This window comes from Triturus cristatus, chromosome 5_2 (assembly GCF_964204655.1).
Source record: "Triturus cristatus chromosome 5_2, aTriCri1.1, whole genome shotgun sequence".
Lineage (NCBI taxonomy): Eukaryota > Metazoa > Chordata > Amphibia > Caudata > Salamandridae > Triturus > Triturus cristatus.
Genome location: NC_140588.1, coordinates 338091532 through 338119207, shown reverse-complemented (window position 1 = coordinate 338119207; position 27676 = coordinate 338091532). Strand labels below are relative to the sequence as shown.

Genomic DNA, 27676 nt, shown 5'->3' with positions numbered 1-27676 from the left:
GCATCGCTGAAGGAGAGGTGGAAGGTGGTGCATGTTGAGGCGAAATATTTTGCAGCATTTTTCCACAATGCCTCGGGCGGTTTGAGGTTGTGCTTCTCCAGCATGCTTATTCTGGGTTTAAAGTGTGATCTTCAATGCGTGTTTTGAGTTATTTGATTGCAGCTTATTTTGACTTCACTGTGAATTCAGTTGTACTAACCTAATTGGTGATTGTCATGAGTAGTGTTTCAGTGCATGTGTAACCTGTTACTAATGTGATGGTGCCCTTTGCATATGTCGCTACACATTTTACAGGTGTGAGGTGACTTTGCTTTCTGGGTCCGTTTCTCATGACTGAAGTTTCATTGTGCAAGTGACCCTTTGCATGGTGGAGATGTGCAGTGGTTGCATAGGTATTGGATGTTTTCTTTTTCTGAATGTCTTTATCGTTGTTGCCTTTGGATTGTGTTGGTGTCCATTTATTGGCCCTTCAAAGTGTTGCACATATATAACGTGATAATATTTACTAGAGGTATCAATTTTGAGTGATGTTTTATTGTGCTGATTCCATTTGTTTTGGTGGGGTGATGCAATGTTGCTGCATGGATACTGAAGGTCTGGGATTCTGGATGCGTGTATACAACTGAAGTTTATTGTATATGTTTATGCCATTTGAGTGTTTGCCAGAGTTTTTACTTGGTTTCCAGGTGTGTCGAGCCTTGCTCTGTTTTTCCGTGGTTGCAGGGCTTGAAACACCTTCGCCAGTGTTTACAGGATTGCAAGATGTATCATGCCCTGGACGGTCCTTCCGTGGGCGCTGGGCAGGAAGGGCCTTAGTCAGTTCTAATTTGGTCGTAACAAGTATCATGCTTGGCTTGCTTTTCCTTTCCATGGATTTTGGAAGTGTCAAGGCTTGTCCTATTTGTTTGGGCCAATAAGAATGGTTTACAAGTCACATTCTTTTTTTTCTGGTTGGTGGTGTAGGGTTTGGCAATTGACCATACCCCTTTCTGATGCCAGAGATCAGCATTTCATATTCATGGGTTTTATCATTTACATGATTTTGTGTTCTTAATAATTTGCCATTCATGTATGTTTGGCATGTATGGTTGGCACACCACACACTTTATTGATGTATTGTGTGAATTATGAGTGGTGTTGTTTGTTTAGCATGCATGGTGGTTGTTAGACCTATCACCCTTAGGTCTTGCCCGAACATTTTGCCTTGTTCGCACATTTGTTTCCTGATCTCATGTTTGCAGGCCGTAGGACTCTGCACACTTTACCATTGATAACCAGTGCTAGAGTGCTTGTGCTCACTCCTTAAAACATGGTGGTATTGGCTTATCCCCAATGGCATACTTAATTTACTTATTCTTCCTTAGTAATGTGGTACTATATGTTCACAGGCCTGTAAATTAAATGCTTCTAGTGGGCCTGCAGCACTGATTATGCCACCCACTTACGTAGCACTTTAAACATCGTCCGGGCCTGCCATCACAGAGCCTGTGTGTGCAGTTTTAAACTGCTATGTCGACTTGACAAGATAAACCTTTTGCCAGACCCAAACCTTACTTTTTAATTCATATAAGTCACCCCTAGCGCAAGTGGTTCAACAGTGACCAAACCAACCTGGAACAACAATGGCACAAGTCTCAGGCTACAGAAGAAAAAATATGACACAAGATACAGAGAGAAAGCCATCAAAACACTCAAATAGTCTTTCGATGTTAAACACATCTTCAAGACACCCACCCCAAACTAAGGAAATCTTTAACATTTACCATATGTTTTCTAGAGTATAAGCTCTGAAAAGTAACTCCTGAGTTGCCGAAAAGCAATGTTCAAATCATCTCGATTTCTGTGAAACAAAAGTCCCCAAGATCCAAATGTCATCTTCAACTCAGAGATTCATCCTCACTACTTTCTCATCCCACAGCTTCTGTTAGAGTCTGCTTTTATCTCTTTCCAGCATATTGAGACTGATGATTTTCTGAATCTTGTCAACAAGATAAAAACATCTGATATGCCGCCTCATGCTTCAAACAACTCCTTCCCTCCATCGTGATGAATACAACACATGTGATTAACTTTACCTTCCAATATGGAGTTGTTCCAGACTATTAAAATATTTTATAGTCCCCACCTCCCCAAAAATCAATAAACAGACCTGAAGACCCTGGCCAAACATAAACAGAATATTTCTGAGGGCGGTTACAGATTGGTTCCCTTTCTAACTTACCCGACCTCATTAGGATCATGGAAAGAAAGGTGATAAGACAGTTTAAACAATAACTAGAACTCATCCACCTTCTCCATGAGCTTCAGTCAGGCTTCAGACGTGCAGAAAGGATTCTTCTCTCATGGCCAAGAACAAAAAAATACTCCTCAACCAATTTGCGGGTTATGACACCATCGATCACACGATCTACAAGCAGGTATACTTGGACCCGGTCTCTCATGGATACAACTGTGCCTCACAAACCACAGTCAGCATTCCAGATATGGACTGTAAAGTCAACTACATGCCCCGGTGCTTGTGGCATACCCCAAGAAAGCATCTTTCTTGTGACTACTATTTAATTTTCGCACACATCTGCATTCACGCTTAAAAGACCAATGCCACACGAACCTCCAAAAGATCCCAGACAGTATGAAAATCCATTTCTAGTTAGGCAACACACCTGACAACTCAACTAACATCACCTAATGCTTGAACCATGCGCCATTATGGAAAAAGCTCAGATTTTGCAGCATAAATGAAGCAAAAAATTAAATCGGAGCAACTTAGTCTGACTAATTACCTTTTGACCAGCATTTAGGCGTTGGAACACACCAATCATTCTCTCCAATTGTATGGATCTAGGTATACTCTTTAACTCTGGCCTTTCCTTTAGGCCTCAGATCAGTGCAGTAGATAAAGGTACCTATTGGCACCTACACTTACTCTTCTCACTCTCTGAGATCCTACTACTACTCTTCAAAATCCTGCTGCTGCTTCAAATTGAAATTGAGTGGTGCTGACAAGAGCTTTGGGCTGGCATAGCTGAACTATTTCAACATCATTTATACTTGTTTGACTGAAATCTTCATTGCCAGATTACAAATGCTACAGAACCAGATTAGATTGGGCCAAAACTCGGCATGTGTCGCCACATCATGTGTACCTCTGTAGTACGAACTCATATACTGTATCCTTTATGGCTGCCTTAAAGAGGTGGACAACAACAAAAAAAAGACCTTTCTGTGCTAATTCTTTACAATGTTATGATGTCACGGTCCTCAATAAAGTTTGTTAAAAAAAAAGAAAAAATGTGTTGCCACATCAAACTCACACTTTCCATTAGCTCTCAGTTGATGCCAGGAATAAATTCCAGGTCCTTTGCACTGTTCATACAGTATACACGGGGTCCAGGACATCTCCTGATAAAGGCACCCTCTAGAAACCTCTGTTAAGCATCTGCTCATCTGATTAATCAGCAAACCTGTATCTTACAACAGCATGGCTGTTATTGGATGCAACACTTCTTCTCAGAACTGGAAACACAGGCTTCCTAAGACATTTTATAGTCTTGTTGGGCCTCCTCAGTGAGGTGCAGCTTGAGTCCCTGTGGCACAGCTAGTTACAAGATTCTCACTCTGAGCAAGCCCATACCTCACTGATGATTCATTGAGACTGATACTGGAAATGTTGAGTTAATCTGTACCACTGGTAATTGCTCTAGGCAGATCCAACTACAACCACTGTTCATCACTATAGCCTTCAGGTTAGGAACCAAGCATAAGGAAATCAGTCTTAGCCCTTCCGCAAAACAACTGAGCAGCATAATAGGCCACTGCCTCTCTGAACAGGACCTACAACAGCGCAACATGTTTGAGTGTGATCATCTGTGCACAGGCTGCCGAGGATATGATACAATGAATCATGTGCAGCACAGAACTGTGGAAGACAATTTCCATACTACAGCAGTCAGTGCTTGATTTGTGAAAAAAGTGCCACTGTACAAAGCTCTGCTCATAATCCCACAGCAGTTGCAATTAAACGTTGGCATGCCAAATACCAAGGATGGTAGTCCTAAATTCACCTCATACCTCTTTCATCCACCACCAGACACTCCCTGCCCATTTATGTCACTTTTGCAGGTTCCTGCTTTCTCTGTTTATGACAGGTTTACAGTCTTTCTCTTCCTCTTTTGTTCTAATCTGTGTGTTTTTCACTCTCTTGCACTATGCAGAGAAATAAGGGCCAGTCCCCAGAAATTGGTGGAGGCATCCTCCTCCACAACCACCTGCTCAAATCAAGCACTGGCAGCACCACAGGAATGGGATCCAGCCACAATATTTGTGACTTTGGGAGTCTGAAAGTCTTCTCAGTCAGGCCATGAGTCTGCATGGGTGTTCTCTTATATCTCTTTTGGGGTCTTGTAGCTGGGATATAAAAAGATGTCAGGAGATAAAGAGAGAGGGGCTTTGAATTTTCATGTGGGTGGCAGGTATAAGCATTAGTCTATGGTACCATCCCAGATTCATCCGTCTGATTGAACATACATTCCTATTCGTGCTCTTTTACTCACGTTCATGCAACTTGTGTTCCGCGAAATGCTGCTAGTGGGATCCTACACATTTGACATAACAATCCATTTGTGTTGGTAGTAATTCTCAAAGAACAGTCATATATCACTGTAGATTACCGCCTTTGGGTGTGCTGCTGTCTCTGGCCACTGGTGGCCCTCGCAGGGCAGCACCTGCAGCACGTGCTGCACTTGTTCACGCAGGGCAACTCGTACTGCGTAGTAAAAAAGCCACCTAAATCGCACCAGGTTCTAGGAGAGGAAGTGTTTGGTAATAGTGGTGACAGGCCATTTTTTTTGTTTTCTGAGAGTATCTAGATATGTCTAACTGTGGCCGCATGCATTGTTCTGGTAAATGAAGCCTTTTGCATGTTTTCTAAGGAGTGTTAATGTTAGCCCATTAGCAGTGAGATGCTCGTAAATTCACCTGAAAGGCGTTATCTGTACTGTCACCAACTGGGCTGTTCAACACATGATAATCTACAGGGAAAATCAAAGGCCTGGAACTACATTTTAGTTTACATTTTACAACTATGAAACTATATATTATTACACTATGACATAAGATACCATCATCTTCTTAGTTTTTTCCAACCAACAGCAGGTGCATTGTGGGGCCTGTAGTTCTTTTTTTAACAGTTTCACTGGGGGATCAAAACCCCAGCATATAAAGTGCTGTTGGCTAAAATGTCAGAATTGGTCACTTGTCAGCTATGTTTTTTAAAATTTTACAAAGTTGTCTTGTCCGTAGTTTTACATGTTTTCAAAGTTGTATTGTCAGCTGTTTTAAAAATTTACAAAGCCAACTATTTCATTAAAAAAATACTTGTTTCACATGTAAATCCAAAAGTAAGGTATGCTGATGTATTATGTGAACATTCACTCTTTCACTCAAAACGTGTATGAATCATGTATGAATCAAGCATTGGCAACTTGAATTGTTTTTTTAATGTGAAGTGGAAAGTTTTATACCAAGCTTCATAACACAATAAGGGTACAAGATGGTTAGCAGAGCGCAGACTTCCTTAACATAAGTAAGTTAAGGACATGTGACAGTAGCAGAAGAAACAGAAGGCGATTCTCTCACATACTGGACAGGTACAACACAGGTAGCTAATACAATAAGGAGTGAGTGAGGGGTGGTAAACAACTTTTGTGAGACTGCCATAAACATACAAGAAGTGCAAAACTCTTGGAAGAAACAGCCAAACCTCTTATGGAATTAATATACATTCATGCACTTGTATAGGATGATGAACACTCACCTACCTAGTGTGGCATGTTCATCAGTGGGTTCCATATCTTCCATTGGGAACCATTCAAGAACAGTACTGGTCCCTGGTTGTACGGTCTCTTAGTACAGTTCCCTATTTTGGGTGCAGGTATGTCACTTATGTCGACTTTTATTATCTCCCTTTGTTAAACTGTAAGACTTATATTAAAATTGTATGTGGGTGAGAGAAGATAGGTTTACTAGCATCTCCCTACCACAAGATTTAAACAAGCATTTGCAATGCAATAGGTCTCGCATTTACGAGAGTTTGAGCTATTGGCATTGTAAATGACAATGCCTTTATTTATGTTTTGATTTTCAAAACATAAATAGAAGGCATTTAACAATGCCAATAGCTTAAACTCTCGCAAATGCGAGACCTGTTGCATTGCAAATGCTTGTTGAAACTTGCGAGTAAATGAAAAACTATCACGCAACAGTACAGTTTTTTAGGGTTTTTTGTAATTTTGCTCATGCAGTACTTTATACATATATACCGCAACGCTAAAATTTGTAGGCGTGGCAGACTCTGTACAGGAAACTGCACTGATAAAGGGTCGGCAAAGAGCTTGTTCCTACTGAGGATTCCACTGGTCCCAAGGAAATTCAGGACTACACAGTATCCGACCACGACTATCAGCTGGGCTGCGACGGACGACACAACACTGTCTCATGAAATGCGCTCTCAGGAAGGTGGCGGGCGCAGGGAGAGGGCATGCATGAAAGCAGGAGCGGCTGAGAACAGGAATGCCAGGGCCCCTTATCGTTAGATAATATTATAAACATGTATTTACGCAGCTGAGAGGTAGAATGAACAGGATCCGATGTCATGACACAGGATTCGATGTCATGACAGTATCACCTTTATATACAAACAGGTGCTCTTGTGGTGAAGCGTATGTCCTTTTGTATCTAACACCCATATTGAATATCAAAGTGTACAGAAAAGACTAAAGCTCTTACCCAATTGAAATGGACAAAACACTTCTCACAAGTGCAGAGAAGAAGGGGCATCCTTATAGTCAAACTCTAGGGAGGGAGTCAATGTGAGAAAAATTATAACATCGATTCAACAAACCCAATGCTGAATGCTCACTTGCACACCCATATATCCATATCTGTTGGATCCTCCACTTACTACTTCAAGGATCCTGGCCCCGCGGCGACACCTACTAGGGTCTGCTACTCCCAGCGTGAGTGCCGGTGGGCCGGGCTCAAGTCTCTTATAAAGTATGAGGAGAGTTAGGTAGAAAAAACCCGCATCTGCAGGTGAATTCAATCTCACTTGACCGGCGCGCATATACTGCGTCACGTTACCACAGGGAATACAAAACCCCGCAGAATCATGGGGGGATGTATTTCCCGGTTGATAGGGATTCAAATGAAGTACAACAAGACTAAACATTAATACTGTTGCACAATGTAACCTCTCAGTCCACCAGATGTCCGGACTTGGTGGCACTGATTAATAGGTTAATTCGGATTGCAACCACAGAGAACACAGAATGCACTGTGTTCGATGTGGTGATCAGAAACTACCATAACCCCAAGGAATCATGGTTAGCATGGTTCTAATCATGGCCATGCATCATTTATAAGTTCTCGGGACCAGAGATTTTGAAAGGACCAAAGTTTATTAGAGTAAAACACCGTAAAAATAAGTTTTACAGTGTATGCCCCGAGACCAAATCAATTGCACAAAGTTTCCAATACGGTTCATTCACTGCAACTAGCTCACATGAGGCTTCCAGCATTCTCCTGCAGCAGGCTCTTCTCGGCTACTAGACATATAGAAACAACATCCTATGCAAGGTCCAGCAGACTTCTCTACACTCAATATGTATGAAATTGTTTTGTGTTTCTGGCATCTACACTGAGAACTGAATCATGTAATAGGCCACAGGCTTCTGCTAGTTGTAACGCCTTCTGAAACCCCATCAATTATGTTTCCTCCAGGAGTGTATACGCTTTAAAAGTTAAAGTGAACTGGCTACAGAGACTGGTGTAACTAATACGACTGTGCAGGAAATGTCACCACTTTCAAAACAAAACACTCTCACAAAGGAATAATTTACTAGGAATAATCAAGAAATTGAAGGAGGCTGGTTTCAAAAGAATACAACCAACTGGAAGGAATAGATTACACAAGCAAATAAACAAAAAATGTTGTCACAAAGTACTCTGTGTAGAACCAGACTACATACAACATATAAGGTCATTATATAATGGCGGATGCCTGCCAGTGCTTCTGTTTACCACGGTTGTATGACTGATTGCTTCTGGCTGTATTGGTTATGCAAGGTTTTATTTGCCTGGCAGCCCTGAAAATTACAGTTTCTGTGTATAAGACTAAAGCTTTCCACCATCACGTGATCTGCCGGGATCGCCGTCCCAACAACCAGACAAGTTTAGTTTATAAGTTAACTATAAACTAAACTAAACAACCAGACAAGTAAACAGCGCCGCCTGCACAGAGACACACAACGCGGGCGGGAGAGACAAGTGAGGCCGCAGTATCATACTGTATCAGCACTGGTCACACTTTCAAAATAAAGACAAGCTCAAGGAAACGCCGTGTGAGCTGCCGTACATACTTCAGCGAGATTTTGTAGTAGCTGATGAGCAGATTGAACAAGAGGTAAGAAAAGGAGCATGGCACAGAAAGAAATGCAGGCAGGGTCGTTACGTAAGTTATAAAAAGGAATGAAGTAAAGTAGGTAAGTAGGGAAAATAAGGAAGGTTAAGAATGGAAGGCATAGACGAGAAAGCGGATGAAGGAAGGATGAAAAAAGTAAGGAAGGTTGTAAAGAAGGAAGGGAGGAGAGCAAAGGATATACGGTGAAGGCAGATTAAAAGGAGAGGAAGGTAGAGGAGAAAGGGTAGGAAAGTAAGAAGCAACAAGTGGCGTTGAAGGTGATTCAATGAAAACAGTGGGTGTGCCGGCAGAGGAGGCTGGGTCTGCGCAGCAAAGCCGCGAAAGTGAAAGTGATCGTGATCGCGATCAAAGCGGCCGTGAAAGTGAAAGTAAGCGCGCGCCCGCGCACATGCACTGTAGCTCTAGGCTGGCCTGGTAGCACTTTTTGCAGCCCATATACAAAATGTCTCTTCGAGCCTTTGGCTCGCGAGACCTAAAAACAAGGGCTGAGCAATGAACCCTATTTCTCTTTTCCATCAACATGTTTCGGTGCCTCATTATTGCTCCTTAGACTCAAGCATTGTAAAGAGATTAAGCAAGCAAATCTACTGTTTCTTGCCTGAACTAGCATTTCCAGCTACAGGGAGATCAGCATAGGTGTCCATGGAGAAGTTTTTTTACCCAATAAAAATTGCTCCAACGCTGAGTAGTAACTGCTGTTTGTAACTTCACCTCGGTTAAACTCTGTCCCGCCCTTCTACCTTTACATGGCCTCCGGGGTAGCACACACCCATAGTGTGATTATATGCTACACCTAAACTATGTTTTACCATCCTATTTGTCACTTGCCTGCATATAGTAATAAGACCTGCCAATTTTAGTGTGCTGAGGAATATCCCAAAGGTTGCCACGGAGCTACGTGACTGAAAGCAGCGGGTCAATCAGATTTGCTACTAGAGAGAACCTATCACCCTGCGTCGAAAATAATTCACTGCTTGTACAAAGCACTATCCATTTACAGAGCATGCTTCTCTGTACACCAAGGTGTACATTTCCAGTGTTGCCAGTCCTGCACCGCAATTTCAATGTTCAGGGTTCACTCACCTGAAACCACATCCTGATGCCTATGCGAGCAGTGGGTAAATGAGTTATTTATCTGAAGCAGGGCCGGCTTTAGGACGGTGCGACTGGTGCGGCCAGTGCGGACGCACTGGGGGCTGATAGTGGCTTAACAAAGGCCCCCTTAGCCCCCGCAGTGGGGGGGTGAGCTCCAGGGGGCCAACTCAGCACTCTACCCTGGCCTGGAAGGTCTTATGTGAGTCCAGAGGGGGCCCCTCCATGTACTTTGTAGGGGGCCCCCTCAAGTTCTGTTATGCCACTGGGCGCTGACCTGGTGTTGGGGAATTGACCTCGGGGGCGGGGGGGGAGGGGGGCACTGAGTTTAGCAATAACGTCCGATTTAAAAGCACCATGGGCATCCATCTTTCAGACAGCAATAAAAATGTCATGATAACTCTTGCGATTAATGTTCCTGCTAGACAGAGAGTGGCAGTTTTGACTTGCCATAAAGTTGCGCAGAGAACAGATATGTACTTTAGGAAAGCCAGCCGTAACCAGCGCTTTTAAACAATTGAAATATATTTGAAAGAGGGGCTATGGAGAGATGAGGGGCACTTTCACTGGGTGGTGGTGAGGGAGTCCGAGGAGGAGGTCATATGGGGGGGCACCAAAAAAGGATTGTCGCACCGGGCACCACCGGCTCTGATATGAAGTGTTTCATTTGATCATATTCTGTTGAATGTTTGGCTAAACAGCAGATGACAGGAGCAACTCTATACAAGAGCCTGCGTGCAATTTACTCTGTCAACCAAGGCTGCTCACTCACACTCAATCCAATATTCTCCCAAAACATGCTTTGCTCCAATGAGGAGCACAGACAGTGAAATAAACCGTTTGTTAATACTGGTAGTCAATGGTAGAAGCACATACTTTGTTGGTGGGATTAACCTCCCAGCTGAGGAAACTAATGTTATGCCTTTTTTCAGCAAAACGTTTTGTAGCTATTAAAAACTGGAAAAAAATATTTTAGATACGCCCAAAAATATTTTTCCAGAATATTTCACGCTTATCAATTTTATTTATTAGTTTATTTACAAAATGTGCATTGTGCACAGTAAATACTTGAATTGTCTGTTAGTATATTTCATTAAATGGGAAATTCTGTTTTTGGCGGCCGGGCATGGAGATGAGTAAGGCAGGCAGGCTCGGGATTGTGCTGACCTGAACTATAGCTGTCGCGCGATTGGCTTACTTTAGATTATGTCTGCAGCACCATAAGCCTGTCACAGGAAATCTGCATTGCAAAAACTGATTCTCACATGTCAGACCTGCCCACATGCCATACCTGGTTTCCTTGCCCAGCATGTCAGTATGGGGTCTTCCATGCGGCTGGGGAATGCGGCGTAACCCTTCATCCTCAACCGGCTCAGTGGTTCAGTTAGGAGCAACTAGAAAAGTATCAGCTGGGCATCGGCTGGGGCAGGACATACAGACATACTGAGTGTGACAATTGGTAGTGTGCCCCTCAGGTTGAGTCTTAGGCCTCAGGTGGGGGGGAGTGGCAAGTGGCAAGCTGATGCAGTTTTAGTGGCTGGGTTTAACTAGCAAGAACATAAGGCAGACAGCCCCTCATACTTCAGCGTAGATTGCACACCTCTTGGTGCTAATTGCATAATTAGTAATAATATATGATTGGTGTCATATATATGTTAACAATTTGGATACATAATAAACAATCACTGGTAAGGAATATAGGAAAACCTTACAAGTGACAGTTTTTCATTAATTGATGAGTTTATGTGTGCTGGTGTGTGGATGGGTGGGTGGATCAATGCCTAAATACGTCAACAGTGGGAAGAAAGGATAGGACAAGTAAGTGCAAGGATTCATGAGTGAGTGATCTAACTGTGGATAAATGAGTGTGTGCAAGTAAAGATAGCTGTATAGATTTAGGAATGAGTGACTGCATGAATGGATAGATGAATGGGATCTTTTAGATATGTTTCTATGGCCTGAGGGTCTGGTTTTCCTTTAACAGAGCAGGAGGCCTTTGCTTCTCAACCCTCCCTCCACAACTGCAATGATAAACAAGCAGATTCAGAGACCCTCCACTGACGCAAAAGGGTAAGTCTATCAGGCCAATTCTGTGCAAGTGGCTTTTGAATTCTCCAGTAGCTTGCAGCCTGTAAAAAGCTTCCATACGTTTCCACAGTCAGTGCCAAAAGCCGATAAACACAAAAATCCCCACAGTTCTTTACATCATGACAAAGGTTTATGCAACTAATTCAAGCTCATTAACCTTTGCTGCGGCTACTTCAACATGTTTTACATGTGTGTTTGGTTGCACCGGAGTACCCAAGCTGTGCACCTACTTGTAATTACAATATTATATCATATTTTATTGTAATTACATTTATATAGTGCTTGCTACCGCTGACGGGGCGTCAAAGCACTTTTTCGGCGAGTAGCATGCTACTCCGGAACCCATAAAGGATTAGTGGTGAATTAGTATAGTAAAATATGAAAGTAATTTGAGTGGTGGATATGTTAGCCAGTTATGTAGATTGAGAAGGATAGGGGAGGGATAGAAGAGGTAAAAAGGTTTGCATTTATATAGCGTTTGCTACCCCTGATGGAGGCATAGAAGAGGGAGGATTCAGAAATCTTTTTTTTTTTGGAACTCATAGCAGTAGGAGGAGGCTTGGGATGAGTAAAAGGGAGGTGGAGGGGAAGAATCAGAGGGAAAGGGTGTAGAAAGGCTTGTTTTGGGGGATAGGAATAGTAAAAAGAGGTATGAGATGATGTAAGACGAGGTAGAGTAGGGAAGAGTCAAGAAAGGGTTATTTTGGGGATCATAGTAGTGGTATGGGGTTTGGGATGAAAGTGGGAGTGTGGAGGTAGACGATATGTTTATAGAGGTATAGGATGAGAAATAGGGTAGTGCATTGGAAAGAGTAGTAGAGAGAGGTTTGAGATGAGTCGGAGAGTTGAGGTAGCGGGTATAATGAGAGCGGTATAGGGTGAGAAATAGGGTAGTGCATTGGATATGCTAAATTAGAAGAAAAGTAATTAATAATTAGATCCATAAGTACATGGAAGGTATATAGATGCATAAAGGAAGGCAGTATATGTAGATTAAAAATGCATTAAATAGAAATCCAGCTTTGTTGTTGTACTTAAAATGAATTGTGTATATATATATATATATATATATATATATATATATATATATATATATATATATATATAATCTACTGGCGGTCGCCAGTAGATAGTTATAGTTACAACCTAGTTTCCATAGGAAATCTCAAAATTCTATTTTGAATAACTTTGGCGCAGGTTGACGAATCCTCGCGAAATTTTCAAAACTAATGGGGCACTCCGTTCAGCTCCTACCCTGAAAGTCTCGGGGTGATTCGTCAAGCGGGGGCCGAGAAAAAAGGGGGGTCCCAAAACGCGTTTTCCCCATGCATTTTTCCATAGGACCTTTAGACACAGCTACAGCCAGAACGGTTGAACAGAATTACTTGAAATTTGGCAAAGAGGTAGTCCTCAGGTCAGGCATGTGCCTTTTGCATATATGGTGTAAATCCGTTCAGTAGTTCCTGAGAAAATCAAAAGTAAAATCATATACATATCTGGGCGGAGCCTAACCACACATCTCATTGTGAGATCTGATTGGCTGTCAGCACTTCATCCAAGAAGTGTTGGCAGCCATCTTGGGACCAATATACATGATAGCACCTCATTAAAAAGCATTGCAGTTAATAGAAGGTTTTAAGACTTTAGTAACATTATAAATCATTTGTTGATGGTACCATACTCATTTTAGGAATTGTAGTATGTTCTAAGGTGATTTTACCATGTGAAAAAGCCTTCTGCTGGGATATCATGAATCATGTTTGAGAGAAAACTATTTTCACATGCTTTTCCCACAGAGGTTTGGAAGGTAATCTATAAGCTAAACTGAGAGCATATTTTCTGTAAATTCACATGATCTTTCTCAGTCATGTGAGAATGAAGTCTGACATTCTCAGTAAAACATGTACATCCAACAAGGGCAGAGACTGTCAGTTGATTCCTTTGTGTTCTACTGTAGCTTCCCAGAGTGTTCCAAAGAACAACTAGAGCGCTAACAGTCTTACTTATGACAAAGGTATGGCACACCTGAAGCCATCTTGATTGGAATAAAGTGGTAACATTTAAAACATTTAATTCAAAAAGGAACAAAATGAGAGGGTTCATTTTGCCATAGAATGTAAGATTAGTGCTTCAGAAAGAAAAATTAGGGCACATTTTGAGTGACTTATCAAATCCTCTTCTATTTCATTAAAGAATTCTGACATGCAGACTGAAACATGCACTTTCAATACCAGCAGCAGACTTCCCTGGTGAGCAGTAGCTTTACTACAGTGATCTAATGAGCAACTAGAGTGCTAACATTCTGAATTTATGGCAAATGTGTGACACATCTGAATGCCTTCTTCATTGAATCAAAGTAAAAAACTGACAGTATGCCTACTGAGGAGACTGCAGTAAATGAGGAAATTAGGAAACTTCATAACAAGTCTCCCAAGATGGCCACCAGAGACAAAAGAGCCCAAATGTAGCACAAATATCACCGAGATGTAGCCCAAGTTTAGCCCAATGACAGAAATCCCAGAGTGTTTTAAAGAACAACTAGAGCGCTAACAGTCTTACTTATGACAAAGGTATGGCACACCTGCAGCCATCTTGATTGGAATAAAGTGGTAACATTTAAAACATTTAATTTGCAAAGGAACAAAATGAGGGGGTTCATTTTGCCATAGAAATTATGACTAGTGCTGCAGAAAGAAAACTTAGGGCACATTTTGACTTCTCAAATCCTCTTCTATTTCATTAAAAAGTTCTGACATGCAGACTGAAACATGCACTTTGAATACCAGCAGCAGACTTCCCTGGTGAGCAGTAGCTTTACTACAGTGATCTAATGAGGAACTAGAGTGCTACCATTCAGAATTTATGGCAAATGTGTCACATCTGAATGCCTTCTTGATTGAACCAAAGTAAACAAGCATTGAAAATGCAATAGGTCTCGCCCTCGTTTAAGTTAAAGCAATTCTGTTTGTAATTAGGTGGCTTTTTAGCTTTGCTTTTATTAGTGTTTTTCAAAATTTCATGTAAATAACATGCAAATCTGTATATGTATGCATGCATTTATATTTGTATTTATATAGATATACAGATTATATATATGTTTATATATGTATGTATATACATATATATACACATACATATATATAAATGCATATATGTGCATATGTGTGTGTGTAGAGAGAGGTAGAGCGAGGTAGAGAGGTAGAGATGTAGAGGTAGAGACGTAGAGGTAGAGAGGTAGAGGTAGAGAGGTAGAGGTAGAGAGGTAGAGGTAGAGGTAGAGAGGTAGAGAGTAGTAGAGAGAGAGGTAGAGAAAGGTAGAGAGGTAGAGAGTAGAGGATGAGTAATAGAGAGTAGAGAGTAGAGAGAGAGTAGTAGAGAGAGTAGTAGAGAGTAGTAGAGAGAGTAGCAGAGAGTGAGTAGTAGAGAGTAGTAGCGAGTGAGAAGTAGAGAGAAGTAGAGAGTGAGTAGTAGAGGGAGTAGTAGAGAGTGAGTATTAGAGAGTGAGTAGTAGAGAGTAGTAGAGAGTGAGTAGTGGAGACTGAGTAGCAGAGAGAGAGTAGTAGAGAATGAGTAGTAGAGAATGAGTAGTAGAGAATGAGTAGTAGAGTGAGTAGTAGAGAGTAGTAGAGAGTGAGTAGTAGAGAGTAGTAGAGAGTGAGTAGTAGAGAGTAGTAGAGAGTAGTAGAGAGAGAGTAGTAGAGAGTGAGTAGTAGAGAGTGAGTAGTAGAGAGAGAGTAGTAGAGAGAGTGAGTAGTAGAGAGTAGTAGAAGAGTAGTAGAGAGTAGTACAGAGTGAGTAGTAGAGAGTGATTAGTAGAGAGTAGTGGAGAAGTAGAGAGTGAGTAGTAGAGAGTGAGTAGTAGAGTTAGTAGTAGGGAGTAGTAGGGAGTAGTAGAGAGTGAGTAGTAGAGTGAGTAGTAGAGAGCAAGTAGTAGAGAGTGTGTTGTAGAGAGAGAGTAGTAGAGAGTAGTAGAGGGTGAGTAGCAGAGAGTGAGTAGTAGAGAAAGTAGTAGAGAGTAGTAGAGTAGTAGAGAGTGAGTAGTAGAGAGTGAGTATTAGAGAGTGAGTAGTAGAGAGTAGTAGAAAGTGAGTAGCAGAGAGAGTAGTAGAGAGTAGTAGAGTGAGTAGTAGAGAGTGAGTAGTAGAGAGAGAGAGTAGTAGAGAGTGAGTGGTAGAGAGTAGTAGAGTGAGTAGTAGAGTGAGTAGTAGAGAGAGTAGTAGAGTGAGTAGTAGAGAGTGAGTAGTAGAGAGTAGTAGAGAGTAGTAGAGAGTAGTAGAGAGTGGTAGAGAGTGAGTAGTAGAGAGTGAGTAGTAGAGAGAGTAGTAGAGAGGGAGTAGTAGAGAGAGAGAGTAGTAGAGAGAGAGTAGTAGAGAGTAGTAGAGAGTGAGTAGTAGAGTAGTAGAGAGTGAGTGGTAGAGAGTAGTAGAGAGTAGTAGAGAGTGAGTAGTGGAGAGTGAGTAGTAGAGAGTAGTAGAAAGTGAGTAGTAGAGCGTGAGTAGTAAAAAGTAGTAGCGAGTGAGTAGTAGAGAGTGAGTAGTTTAATTTAAAAGGAACACAATGAGGAGGTTCATTTTGCCATAGAAATTATGATTAGTGAGGAAAAAAGAAAAATTAGGGCACATTTTGAGTGACTTATCAAATCCTCTTCTATTTCATTAAAAAATTCTGACATGCAGACTGAAACATGCACTTTCAATACCAGCAGCAGACTTCCCTGGTGAGCAGTAGCTTTACTACAGTGATCTAATGAGCAACTAGAGTGCTACCATTCAGAATTTATGGAAAATGTGGGACACATCTGAATGCCTTCTTGATGGAATCAAAGTAAACAAGCATTGAAAATGCAATAGGTCTCGCCCTCATATAAGTTAAAGCAATTCTGTTTGTAATTAGGTGGCTTTTTAGCTTTGCTTGTATTAGAGTTTTTCAAACTTTCATGTACATACCATGCATATGTATGCATATATGTATATGTTTGCATGAATTTATAATTATATAGATATGCAGATTATATTTATATGTTTATATATTCACTGAAAAAACCATAGGTTTCACACATGTTATAGTTACGAATTAGCATTTAAAAAACCTTGCAAATTCACTTAAAAAACCATAGGTTTCACACATGTTATAGTTAGCTGGACATTTCACTCGTAAAAAACCAATGAAATTCCCCCGTTATAGTTAGTGCAGGCAACTATAACTCACGCGACCGCAATCCTCTGCTGATGACGTCAGATATTACATCACTGTATTTAGACACTTATTTACCCATGTCTTCTTCCATTAATCTTTAGCTATACATATATTACAAATATTTATTTTTCATAAAGACACATATGTCATCAGTGATGTAATATCTGACGTCATCAGCAGAGGATTGCGGACGCGTGAGTTATAGTTGCCTGCACTAACTATAACGGGGGAATTTCATTGGTTTCTTACGAGTGAAATGTCCAGCTAACTATAACATGTGTGAAACCTATGGTTTTTTAAGTGAATATATATATATATATTCAGGTACAAATTGCGGTATACTGGCGTGCTGCCTGATCGCTGGTGGTGCACAAAGGTTAGCGCTGCCGCCAGCGCTGAAAATGTGAAAAAATATTCCCCAATCTTTTATGATTGAAGAGCCGGCACTCGAAATCATGGGTATTCTTCCCGTTTATTGCATGATTACAATCCACACACGGACATCACAGGGACGCGTTTCAGCAGTCTTGCTGCCTTTCTCAACCTGGTTGAGAAAGGCAGCAAGACTGCTGAAACGCGTCCCTGTGATGTCCGTGTGTGGATTGTAATCATGCAATAAACGGGAAGAATACCCATGATTTCGAGTGCCGGCTCTTCAATCATAAAAGATTGGGGAATATTTTTTCATATATATATATATATATATATATCTATATATATCTATATATATATATATATATATATATATATAAAAAATACTCCGCAGAAGCGCTGCTGTTGAATTGTCACTGCTGCAACCGCATACACGGACACGGACCCAACAAATCAGTGCTGATAATTTTATTTAGTGCAGTATTGCCGCCATAAAGTTTCGGCTCCTCCGAGCCTTGATCACATGACAACATGAACCAATAAGACCAAGGTTTTTAAAGTGACTGTGCTTGACAAAAAAACGATCATGTGACTATTTTGTTGATGGGCATAGTGGAAAGACTTCATTCGTAGTCCATGCCTGCTATTGTAGTTTTTGTATGCACGGTTAACAAATCATATGTTTTACAGAGCATTACATATAGGAGGCATTCATATAAAGAGCATATGGGTAAAACACATTTTATATAACCACAGTATTTATATTGGCCTCATAAATATGTGCAGCTGCTAGCATTGAATGTGCAAAATACGCTGGCGTGCAAATATCATGCTGTAAACAATACTTCATTGAAATATGGTACTAATATTCGGATAAATCCTATATAATAAAGGTACCTTCTCTGGATAATATCATTCTACGCACAGATTGAGGATTCCTAATGACAAGATCCAATATGCAGTTTCTCAAATTGTAAATACATTTTAACGACTGCAGACGTCCTCTCTTACTGCGGATGGTATATATGCTCTAACATTAACAAAGTATTGCTGTCATCTAATGTCCGCTCTGATATTAGGATAGTGTATCAATCTGAATATCCTAATGTGTTTCCTAAGCAACCAAGGCAAATCATGGGATAAATCCCTTGTTATATTGGACTCTTTCATCAGACCTTACACTTCAAAAAGTATAGCCATACTTTAAGTCTGTCGGTAAAATTGTGCAAACTTGCATAGAAAAAAGTGCTACACCATGTGCAATAAATAAATCCAAAGTGAATTATCTAATATAAGCCTATAAAAAGGTAATTTTCAATATATTTGGGGAAAATACTTCTGCCTTAAGATAAACTGAAGCCCAGTTTAATTTCTCTGATAGCTATATATATGCATTGTTAATCCTATTGAGTGCTCTGAAAGTTATTTTGAACACTCCTCATAGTCCCAATGAACAGTATCTTTTACCTGCATATTCAAAAATAGCCTTTGTAACTTGGTAACTCGAAAGGCGCTGTAAGTCATGAGCAAAGTGCGAAGGTGAGGAAAATCAGTCTGTTACCTTCAGCCATAGCAGCAGATTGTACAGGAGGGGGGGAATGAAAAAAGAAGAAAGAAAGATAGTAAGAAGAAAAGAGAAAAGAAAGGAAAAGGAAAGGAATGAAAAGAGAAGAACAAGGACTGCCTCCTGAATACCAAATATCCTATGGAGAGTGGAATGTCTATAGCACTCACAAACTCTCCAAGTGTTAAAAAAGATCTAAAATAATAAATAATTATCAAGAAGGTAAAATACCAATAGTGTGTCTAACCTGCTAAGATAAAAACTCATAATCATCTGTGGATATATGTCAATCATAATATTTTTAGGGTAAACAGGTATGTAAGTCCTCAGTGATGTTCAACCCCCCCGGATGTTTCGTATCAAGCTGCAAAATGTACCTTGTTTCAAGTTTGCAAAGCTTATTTTCCCTATCCCCTCCTCGCCTGCTAGCGATTACAGTTTCAACGACATAGTATTTCAGGCCCTTATTGTCACTATGGTGGAATTCTTTGGAGTGTCTGGCTACAGGATACGTATTATCTTGGTTCGCAATTGCCCGAAGGTGTTGCAAGATGCGTTTATGAACAGCATGTTTTGTGCTGCCAACGTATATCTTAGTTGGCAAGGGCATTGGAGCACATAAATAGCAAACTCCGTTTTACAGGTAAGTACCTTGTTTATGAGATGTTCCTTATCACTGAAGCCATCTTTGTATGATTTCATATTGACACCGTGAATACAAGATTTGCATGTCTTGCATTTATAGAATCCACTATTGGTCTGTAACCATGTTGTTTTTTCAATAGTTTCTGGGCTGGTGTTTACCAAACGATCCCTCATAGAGGGGGGCCTGCTATACGTAATGGAGGCTCTCAGAGGAACTGTAGGGCCAATAAGAGGATCACTGAGAATTGTAGGCCAATTGTGATTGATAATTTTGTACAATTCTGTGTGCTGTCTGTTATAACCTGTAATAATTCTGAATGAACTGGCTGAAGGGACCATCTGGTCTTGTGTTGTTACTGTGGAAATCATTTCAAGGTGATCAGTATGTTTGTAAGTATCGAAAAGCTCTTGTCTGCTGACCTTCATGGATTTTACTACAGCACTATCTATGACCCGTGTATTGTAACCTCTTTCTAAGAACCGAGTCCTACTGGCTTGTTGGGCTAATTCCAAGTCTTGTTCACTGCTGCACACTCTTCTCAAACGGAGCATCTCTCCGTATGGAATGCTAGTTATCAAATGTGTGGGGTGCGTACTGCCTGCATGGAGAATGGTATTACCTGCGGTGCTCTTTCTGAACAGTCTAGTTTGAATCTTGTTGTTACTGATAAACCACTCTGTGTCTAAAACAGTAATGTTGGACTGGCTCATGTTTGCTGTAAATTTGAGGTTAAGATCATTCTCATTGATCATAGATATAAAATCCTCCGCTTGTTCTTTGCCACCCCTCCATACTACAAAAAGATCGTCAATGTAACGATACCAGACGATCACATTAGTTCTGAAAATGTCCTCATATTTGACCTTAAGGACCAGTTCCTCCCAAGCGCCCATATGCAAGCAGGCATAGCTTGGAGAGAAACTGGCCCCCATCGCCACACCTTGCAACTGGCGGTAGAGAAGATTGTTATACATAAAGATGTTATTACATAGATCGAAGGGGTTACTGGGTTGTCGTTTTTGAGAAATTTGAATTCATCCTCAGATAGTAGTTTCTTATTTCTCCACCTGGCCAGTTTGTAGTGATATTCTTGTTGTATGGTTTTTAATGTTATCGTGTTGGTACGTTCGTAACATTGTCTATCGTTCAGCTGGAGGTAGGCCTCCTTATCATAGTGGGTTCGTGTCAACAGAACTATATTGCCTCCTTTATCGCTTCCTCGAACAATGATGTCTTTGTCCTTACTCAGTTTTTTTTTTTTTTTTAAACTTTATTTATTGGATTTTGCATCAAAACAATACAATCACACAGTTATCATAATCAAACTTCGGTGGCATTTCAAGGTCTGAATCATTACATCAATATATCCAATGCATGTCCGGGGGGGGCGGGAACAGCAAAATAGACATTATCATGAGTCTTAGCACAGGGACCCTGGGCAGGAAAAACCGGCAACAGAGCCACACACAAGAAAAGCGAACAGTGTAGTCCTGAGGGGTTCTTCAGCGGACCTTCCCCATACAGTATACCTCTCCCAGGGCATGACTGCAATCCTTAAGACACGTGTAACAGATATGCAACCCGATCATCCCAGCCTGGCAATCGTGGAAGAACTCCCGCCCCCACAGCACCGCAACAGCTCAACCGATCCCTTGCGTAGTTTGTGAATCATGAGCAGCAGAAGCAGCGCCATCAAGGGCCGGGGGAGGGGCATCCCCGGTCAGGGCCTCTGGATATTGCAGTAGGTAACATTGTAGTGGGCCCCATATATCGGCGGGGCGGGATCGAGCCGGGAGCAGGTCGGAGTATGCCAGGATCTGTTCTTGGCAGTAGACAAGGTCTTTAAGCCATTCCTTAAATTTCGGAGCCCTCCCCCGCCCCCAACGGCACGCTATCCTCCGCTTCGCCAACAACAGCGCCGCCGTGACAAACCTGCGGCTTGCCCGCGGAATGTGTTTGGTATACCCCAATAGGGCCTGCACCGGGTCGGGCTCAAGGAGTAAGTCCACCATCTGTGAGACAGCGGAGAACACTTGGGTCCAGTAGGTCTGGATTGCGGGGCAACCCCAGGACAAGTGCAGGAAGTCCGCATGTGGGGCATGACATCTCTCGCAATTATCCGAGTTTTGCAGTTTGAATTTGTGTTTGGTGACCGGTGTGCAGTACAGACGATTTAGGAACTTAAAGTGTATGATACGATGTCTGCTGCTTGCAGAGATTTGCTCTGTCTGTATGCAACAGTATGACCACCTGTCATCTCCCAGCTCTAGCCCCAACTCCCGCTCCCACTCCCCACGAGCCCGTGAGGCGTCAAGTGCAGTGTCAGATCGGATTGTGTGGTATAGTATGGAGACCAGGTGGGAGGGCGAGGACGCCTGTAAGACTCTGTGCAATGGGTCAGTGATTTCGGGTTCCTCCGGGAATGTCTGTAATATGGACCGCATGCCGTGCCTCAGTCTCATGTAGGTGAATAGCTCCAAGGGGGTAGGCGCGTACCCATCAAAGAAGTGTTCCCGATCTCGAAAGCGCCCAGCCGAGAATAGATCACCCCACCTTTGAATCCCCAGTTTGTGGATCAAGTCTATGTCTTTGTCCTTACTCAGTTTTGTCATCAACGCCTCATATTGTTGTGTTTGCTTATTATAATGCCGTTTTTGTTTCGATATCCGTTTCTGAAGACCTTTTAATTGCATAGTGATATTTTCATGAAAAACGTCAATAGCGTCTCGGGGCATGAGGGGACTGAAGGTGGATGGTGGCTTAAACGGTGTTTTAGGTACTACTTGTTAGATGGAGACAATCCCTGGTTCTTCCTGAGTTGGATCACTTCATATTCTGCCCCCTCCGTTTCCCACAGTTCCATGATATCTTTAGGAATTCCCGCACTAGAAGCCATATCAACTCCTGAGGGTTCCGGATTTTGTGATAAAATATTTTTGTTGGCTTTGAGGAGGTGAAATTTGCGTAGTTTCAGTTTCCTGACCGCTTTATATAGGTCCAGTCTTGTTGATGTATAGTCAAAATTAGTTTGTGGCGCATACGATAAGCCCAACTTAAGGATGTTCTCATCTTCGGCTGTGAGTTTCATGGGGGTCAAGTTCACAATAGTGCAATTTGCGTTGTTGCGTACTACTGCTTCTTGGCTGGCCATTGACCTCTGCTCTTTTTTCTGTTCTGATATGATGCCCCTCTTCCTCGCATTGCGCCGCTGCCTGCGCTTGAAATTTGCGTGTTTTCGTTGTAATTTCTTTGTGTTCGGGGTCTGAGAGATTGCATTCTCTCGTGGCATAAAAAAACAATTTCTTCCCCTAGAGAGGGTTTGGTCAACTGGTTTTGCATTTCTGCGCCTCGAAGTTCAGAATCCGATTCATTGTCACCCGCTGAACTGATATCCGACATAGTTGAGTCGGTCTGATTCTTGTTTCTTGGCGCCTTGGGTTTTAAATTGGTTTTTGCCAATGGCCGGCGTAGGGCATCATACTTCTTCGAAAAAGTAAAAATTTGGCCTTACTCATAATCGTTGCAATCTTGTTGGAATTTAAAAGCTTTCCTTTCTCTTATTTTTGTTTCTTCCTTTTTGAGTCTAACATTCATTTAATTTGTTAGTCTGGTTTTTTCTTCAGTATCGCCAAATGTCTCTAGTTCCTCATAGATTGTAGCTATTTCATTAAGTAATTGTGTTCTATCAATATCGGCATACTTAATTAAAATCAATATTAGGCGTCTGGACGATTCTAGATTACTTTCGGCCCATTCTCGCATAAATTCAGGATTAGGGTTCTCGTAGCTTGGGGCCGTTAAAATTCTTAATCCCCTTGGGACACGGTTGACATATATAGCCTTGAAGGGACTTGGATTCCCACCATTTGCTTTGTTCGTTTCTAAGTTTCTTTTCTAGGATTTTGAACTTGTCTTTGAGAGTACTATTACTGGAATTGCCATCTGTGTTAAGTCTTCCCCGAATATCAACAGGAATCGGGAGGCTGTCCGAGAACATTGTCATCGCTGCAGCCTCCCGGTCTTTCACGCTGTCGGCCGACATACGGAATAGCACTACTACTGAATGATAGGTGACTTATACAGTATTCTTGTTTAATTCTTAAGAACTGGGCGCCAATGCACAATTACTCTCCTCCCCTGAATGCCTGATTTCTTCTGGTGCCTTGAAGTCAAGGTACTCCTTCTGGTGTATCGCGTCCTCCGACCCGGCACCCACGGAGCCTCCACTTCCTCGTACGGTGTCTTCACATATATATATATGTGTGTGTGTGTGTATGTATGTATATATATTGTGATTCAATAGTGAAACAATTGTAGATAAATAGTTTTGATAGATTTACTTATTTATGCAGTCACTGATATGCATGTTAAAAACATAGAATAATGTAATTATTCACTACTATGTACATTTGTTAAGCAGAACTAATGAATATCTATATTTTTTTAACATCATTATTCTACATGTTTATAAAAAGCAATACACATATATAGGTACATATCTATAGTACAAATAAATGCTTATGTACAGAGGGATATGCTGTATATTTCTGTTTGCGTATGGTGGTTATGTGGGGAGGTGCCAATTCTTGAGTAGTTTTGTGAAGATAAGGTGATTATCCATGGATCTTATGTTGGGGGGAAAGAGTTCCATAGTTTGGCTGCTTGAACAGAGAAGGGTGTGCCACCAATGATTTTTTCTTGTATCTTGATATTTTGAGGCTAGGTGCTACTCTAGAGTGGAGGTTCCTTTGTTGAATGTGTTTGGTGATTTTATTCATGATGAAGAGCGGTCCAGTTCCATGTATCGCTTTGTGGGTGATACAAAGCAGCTTGAACGTGGATCTTCTGGCAACCGGTAACCAATGCAGGGCTCTCAAGGCAGGGGAGATGTAGTCTTGTGGTTTTATATGTAAGAGTAGTCTCGCAGCCGAGTTCTGAATCCATTATAGTCTTTTCATGGTCGTTAAAGGTGATCCGTGGTAAAGGCTATTGACGTAATCGAGTCTCGACAGAAAAAGGGAGATGGTAGCCTGGACCTTGTGTGCAAATCCCAAAGTGGGCGGGAGGAGGGAGATTTGTCACAGAGTTTTTATAGTAACAAAGCTTTATCTTGCTAATTTGTCCACTTGGGCATTCATTAATAGCTTGGAGTCCATAGTCATTCCAAGGTTTTTTACTTCCTTCGATACTTTAGGCGGTGTTCCCAGATTATCAGGCCACATGGCGAGCGGGTCATGATGTTTCCAATCACCACACATGAGTATTTCCATTTTGGAAGCATTCAATTAGAGATGTTCCATGGCATCCATTGATCCACAGCTCTGAGACAACTGAAAATTGGCGAGTTGCCAATGTCTTTAGTTTATTCCAGTTGTAGGAATATTTGCGTATCATCTGCATAGTTTTAGGCAAGTAAGGTGAAATTGATTGATTAGTGCCGGTAATGACTTCATGTAGATGTTGAAAAGCATGGGCGAGATGGTAGAGCCTTGAGGGACCCCTGCTTTTGTGAAGTACGGTTTGGACGAGAAAGGTGGGGTATGGATGACATTAATTCTGTTGCGAAGGTAGGGTGTGATCCAGCCTAGAGCAGTCCCCTCTATGCCAGCTCCGTAGAATCTTTGTATCAAAGTGTCATGGTCAACCCCGTCAAAGGCAGCTGAGAGGTCCAAGAGAAGCAGCGCAGCAACCCTGTTGTGGTCAACTGTGTTCTTCAGGTCATCCCAGATGGCTTGGAAGGCAGATTCTGTGCCTCTTCCTGGCCGGAAACCCGTTTGGAAGTCTGAAAGTATGGCCTTATCTTCAATGAATTTTGACATCTGGGCAAATGCTGCTCTCTCCTTCAGTTTGTTAACGGAGTAATGGCTGTTAATGGATTTCAATCACAAGTACTGGACTTTCCTGGGAAATTGTGAACAAGTTGTCATCTTTGAAGATGTGCACAATGAAAAAATAGGATGCTTATTTCTATGTGAGCGTACGCACCAATTGAACTAATGAAATGGCCTTGGCACAGACAATACTCCCAAACTGTGAATGGAGTTACAATCATCTAATGGCTGATAAATAAAGGCTAATCAACATGTGAATGCCACTTAGAACAACTGATTCCTGAAGGGGGTCTGACGTTTTGTCCCACACTCTATGCATGGATTCTATGCAAAACAGCTAAAGTTGTCTCTGCCAGACCTAAAATGGTTGGACCCTTTCATAACAGGCTTTGTGTGGTGTTATATTCTCACAAGGTTTTGTAATTCATGCACTTTGTGAGAAATAGCTTCTTTGAGGTCCCTTGAGGACAATTGCCAGGCAACGATGGGTGGAGCTTTCTCGCCTCTCCCCATTACAACATGTTTTAATGATGTTTCTACACCACAAAGAACTTTAGTGCACAGTGTGTCTTAGTTGAGAAATCTATTGCGTTTTTTCTCTACCGTCTCTTGTTTCTGCGTGAACTCAAAGAAAAGGCAATGTTGCCTTTCTTTGGTCATAAAATAAAGAACACATCTTTCTTAGCAATTGTAATCTAAATTTTAGATAAATTGCTTAGTTTTATGATTGCTTTATTCCTTTAATCATTGTTAGTCAAATCCCTCTCATGTATGAACAAATTCATTAGTTGAACATATGACATTTGTACACAGAGTGGCAAAAACACTATGGAGAGTAAAAGCCAGGTTAAGTAATCCACCTACATTTCAACCTACAGACTGATGAAAAATATCATTTTCACCTGTCAGTGCACATGTAATTTTCACACTGGTCGGTTGATGTAAATGTTGCTACAAAATTGCGCCGCACAGTGCACGACTGCCCGGAATTGCTGAAAAATTACCAGGGCTCAATGCATTTTCAAAAATATGGCTGTGGGTCTATATTCAGCTGCAAGCGCTGTATTTATTACATGTGTGTCACTTACAACCAGTGCTTAATTTGAGCCGGTGCTTTCCGGTGCTGTGCACCGGCACTTAATTGGTTTCCGGTAGAGATGAGCAGTATAACAGTTGTTTAGCGAAAACAATATAAATTAAACAATTGCTAATACCTACCTCCCCAGCCACTCCTTTAGCTTTGGGGACCTGGAATAATCTGAACAGTCGCATTTACATGCGAGAGAGATGGTTAGTAGTTGTTTTAGGGCGATGGGTGGTGCAAGCTGCAGTGGCCTCCTGGTCAGAGCCTTGGCACTTAATATTTAACAAATTAAGCACTGCCTGCCACACGTTACAATAGGGAAAGCAGCTCTGTTGACACTGACACCTACCTCATCCATCTGGGTAGCAGTGTTCCCGCCAGCTGCCTGGTAGACCATTCCCAATGCAGATGTGATGGTATACGGAGAGTAGAAGAAGTTTTTATTTTTCTTGCATTTAGCCATCTCTTTGTAGAGTTTGAAACAGAATTCATTGTTTGCTGAGGTGAGCTGCTCCATATTGATTTCTTGAATGAGCTAAAACCTAGAACAGAAAGGAGATATATTGGCAAATAATTGAAAATCGGTGTTGCCAGGCAGTTTGAAGGTTGCAGACAAAGAGAAAATTTACATTCTTTGATACATTCTAGAGAGTTTAGAAAAACAGTAGTGCGGGCTGATATCAAGTTTAACATTTCCAGAGTGCACCTTCAATTTGACCAGTTGCAGATGGTTTCAACTGGATCTAGTCTAGTCGTGGCCAATGGGCATATGGACCTCGAAAGTCAAAAAGGCAAATGCATTTCTGACAGTTAACAAGAAATAACAGCTGAAGTTCCCTGACACCATTAGGCACTGATATCAACAGTCAGTTCTAAGATGCAAAATTCATCAACGGTAATCTCTTCCGGAGCTGTTCGGTGTTTATTTTAAACCACATAGGCCAGCAACTGGATCCATTACAATATATTTGCATCTGGTCAACTGGAATTTTCAGCACCAGTGTTTACAAGTCTGGATCATACTAAGATTCACATAGGATCATTTAAAGTGAATTATCATTGTCCAACCAGCTTACTCACCCCTTCTGTGCAATGTTATCTTGTGCTCGCAGTCGTGGAGAATTAGATGACCCTTCGAGTCTGTTGGATTGCTCACATTTTTTTTTATAATGCCAGCAGTGGTAGCTGGTCTATGAGTGTGGTGGGTGTGGTCCCTTAGCTCCCCTCGTGATTGTACACATGAGCTCAGCTGAAGGCTTGGACACAGTCCATGAGTTGAGATGAGATCTGCCTCTGACTTGAGCACTCCTTGTAGATGGAAGGC

General features: G+C 41.6%; 1 protein-coding gene across 3 annotated transcripts in view; it reads right to left on the bottom strand.

Moving 5' to 3' along the window:
• The window catches only part of LOC146822954 (serpin B10-like), a 454260-nt gene that overhangs the window by 292277 nt on the left and 134307 nt on the right, over positions 1–27676 (bottom strand). For all 3 annotated transcript variants that reach the window (XM_085607111.1, XM_085607109.1, XM_085607110.1), the window contains exon 2: positions 26702–26894. In XM_085607111.1, the coding sequence (XP_085463237.1) occupies positions 26702–26869 (168 nt within the window). In that variant the 5' untranslated portion in view covers positions 26870–26894. The remainder of the gene's footprint in view (positions 1–26701; positions 26895–27676) is intronic.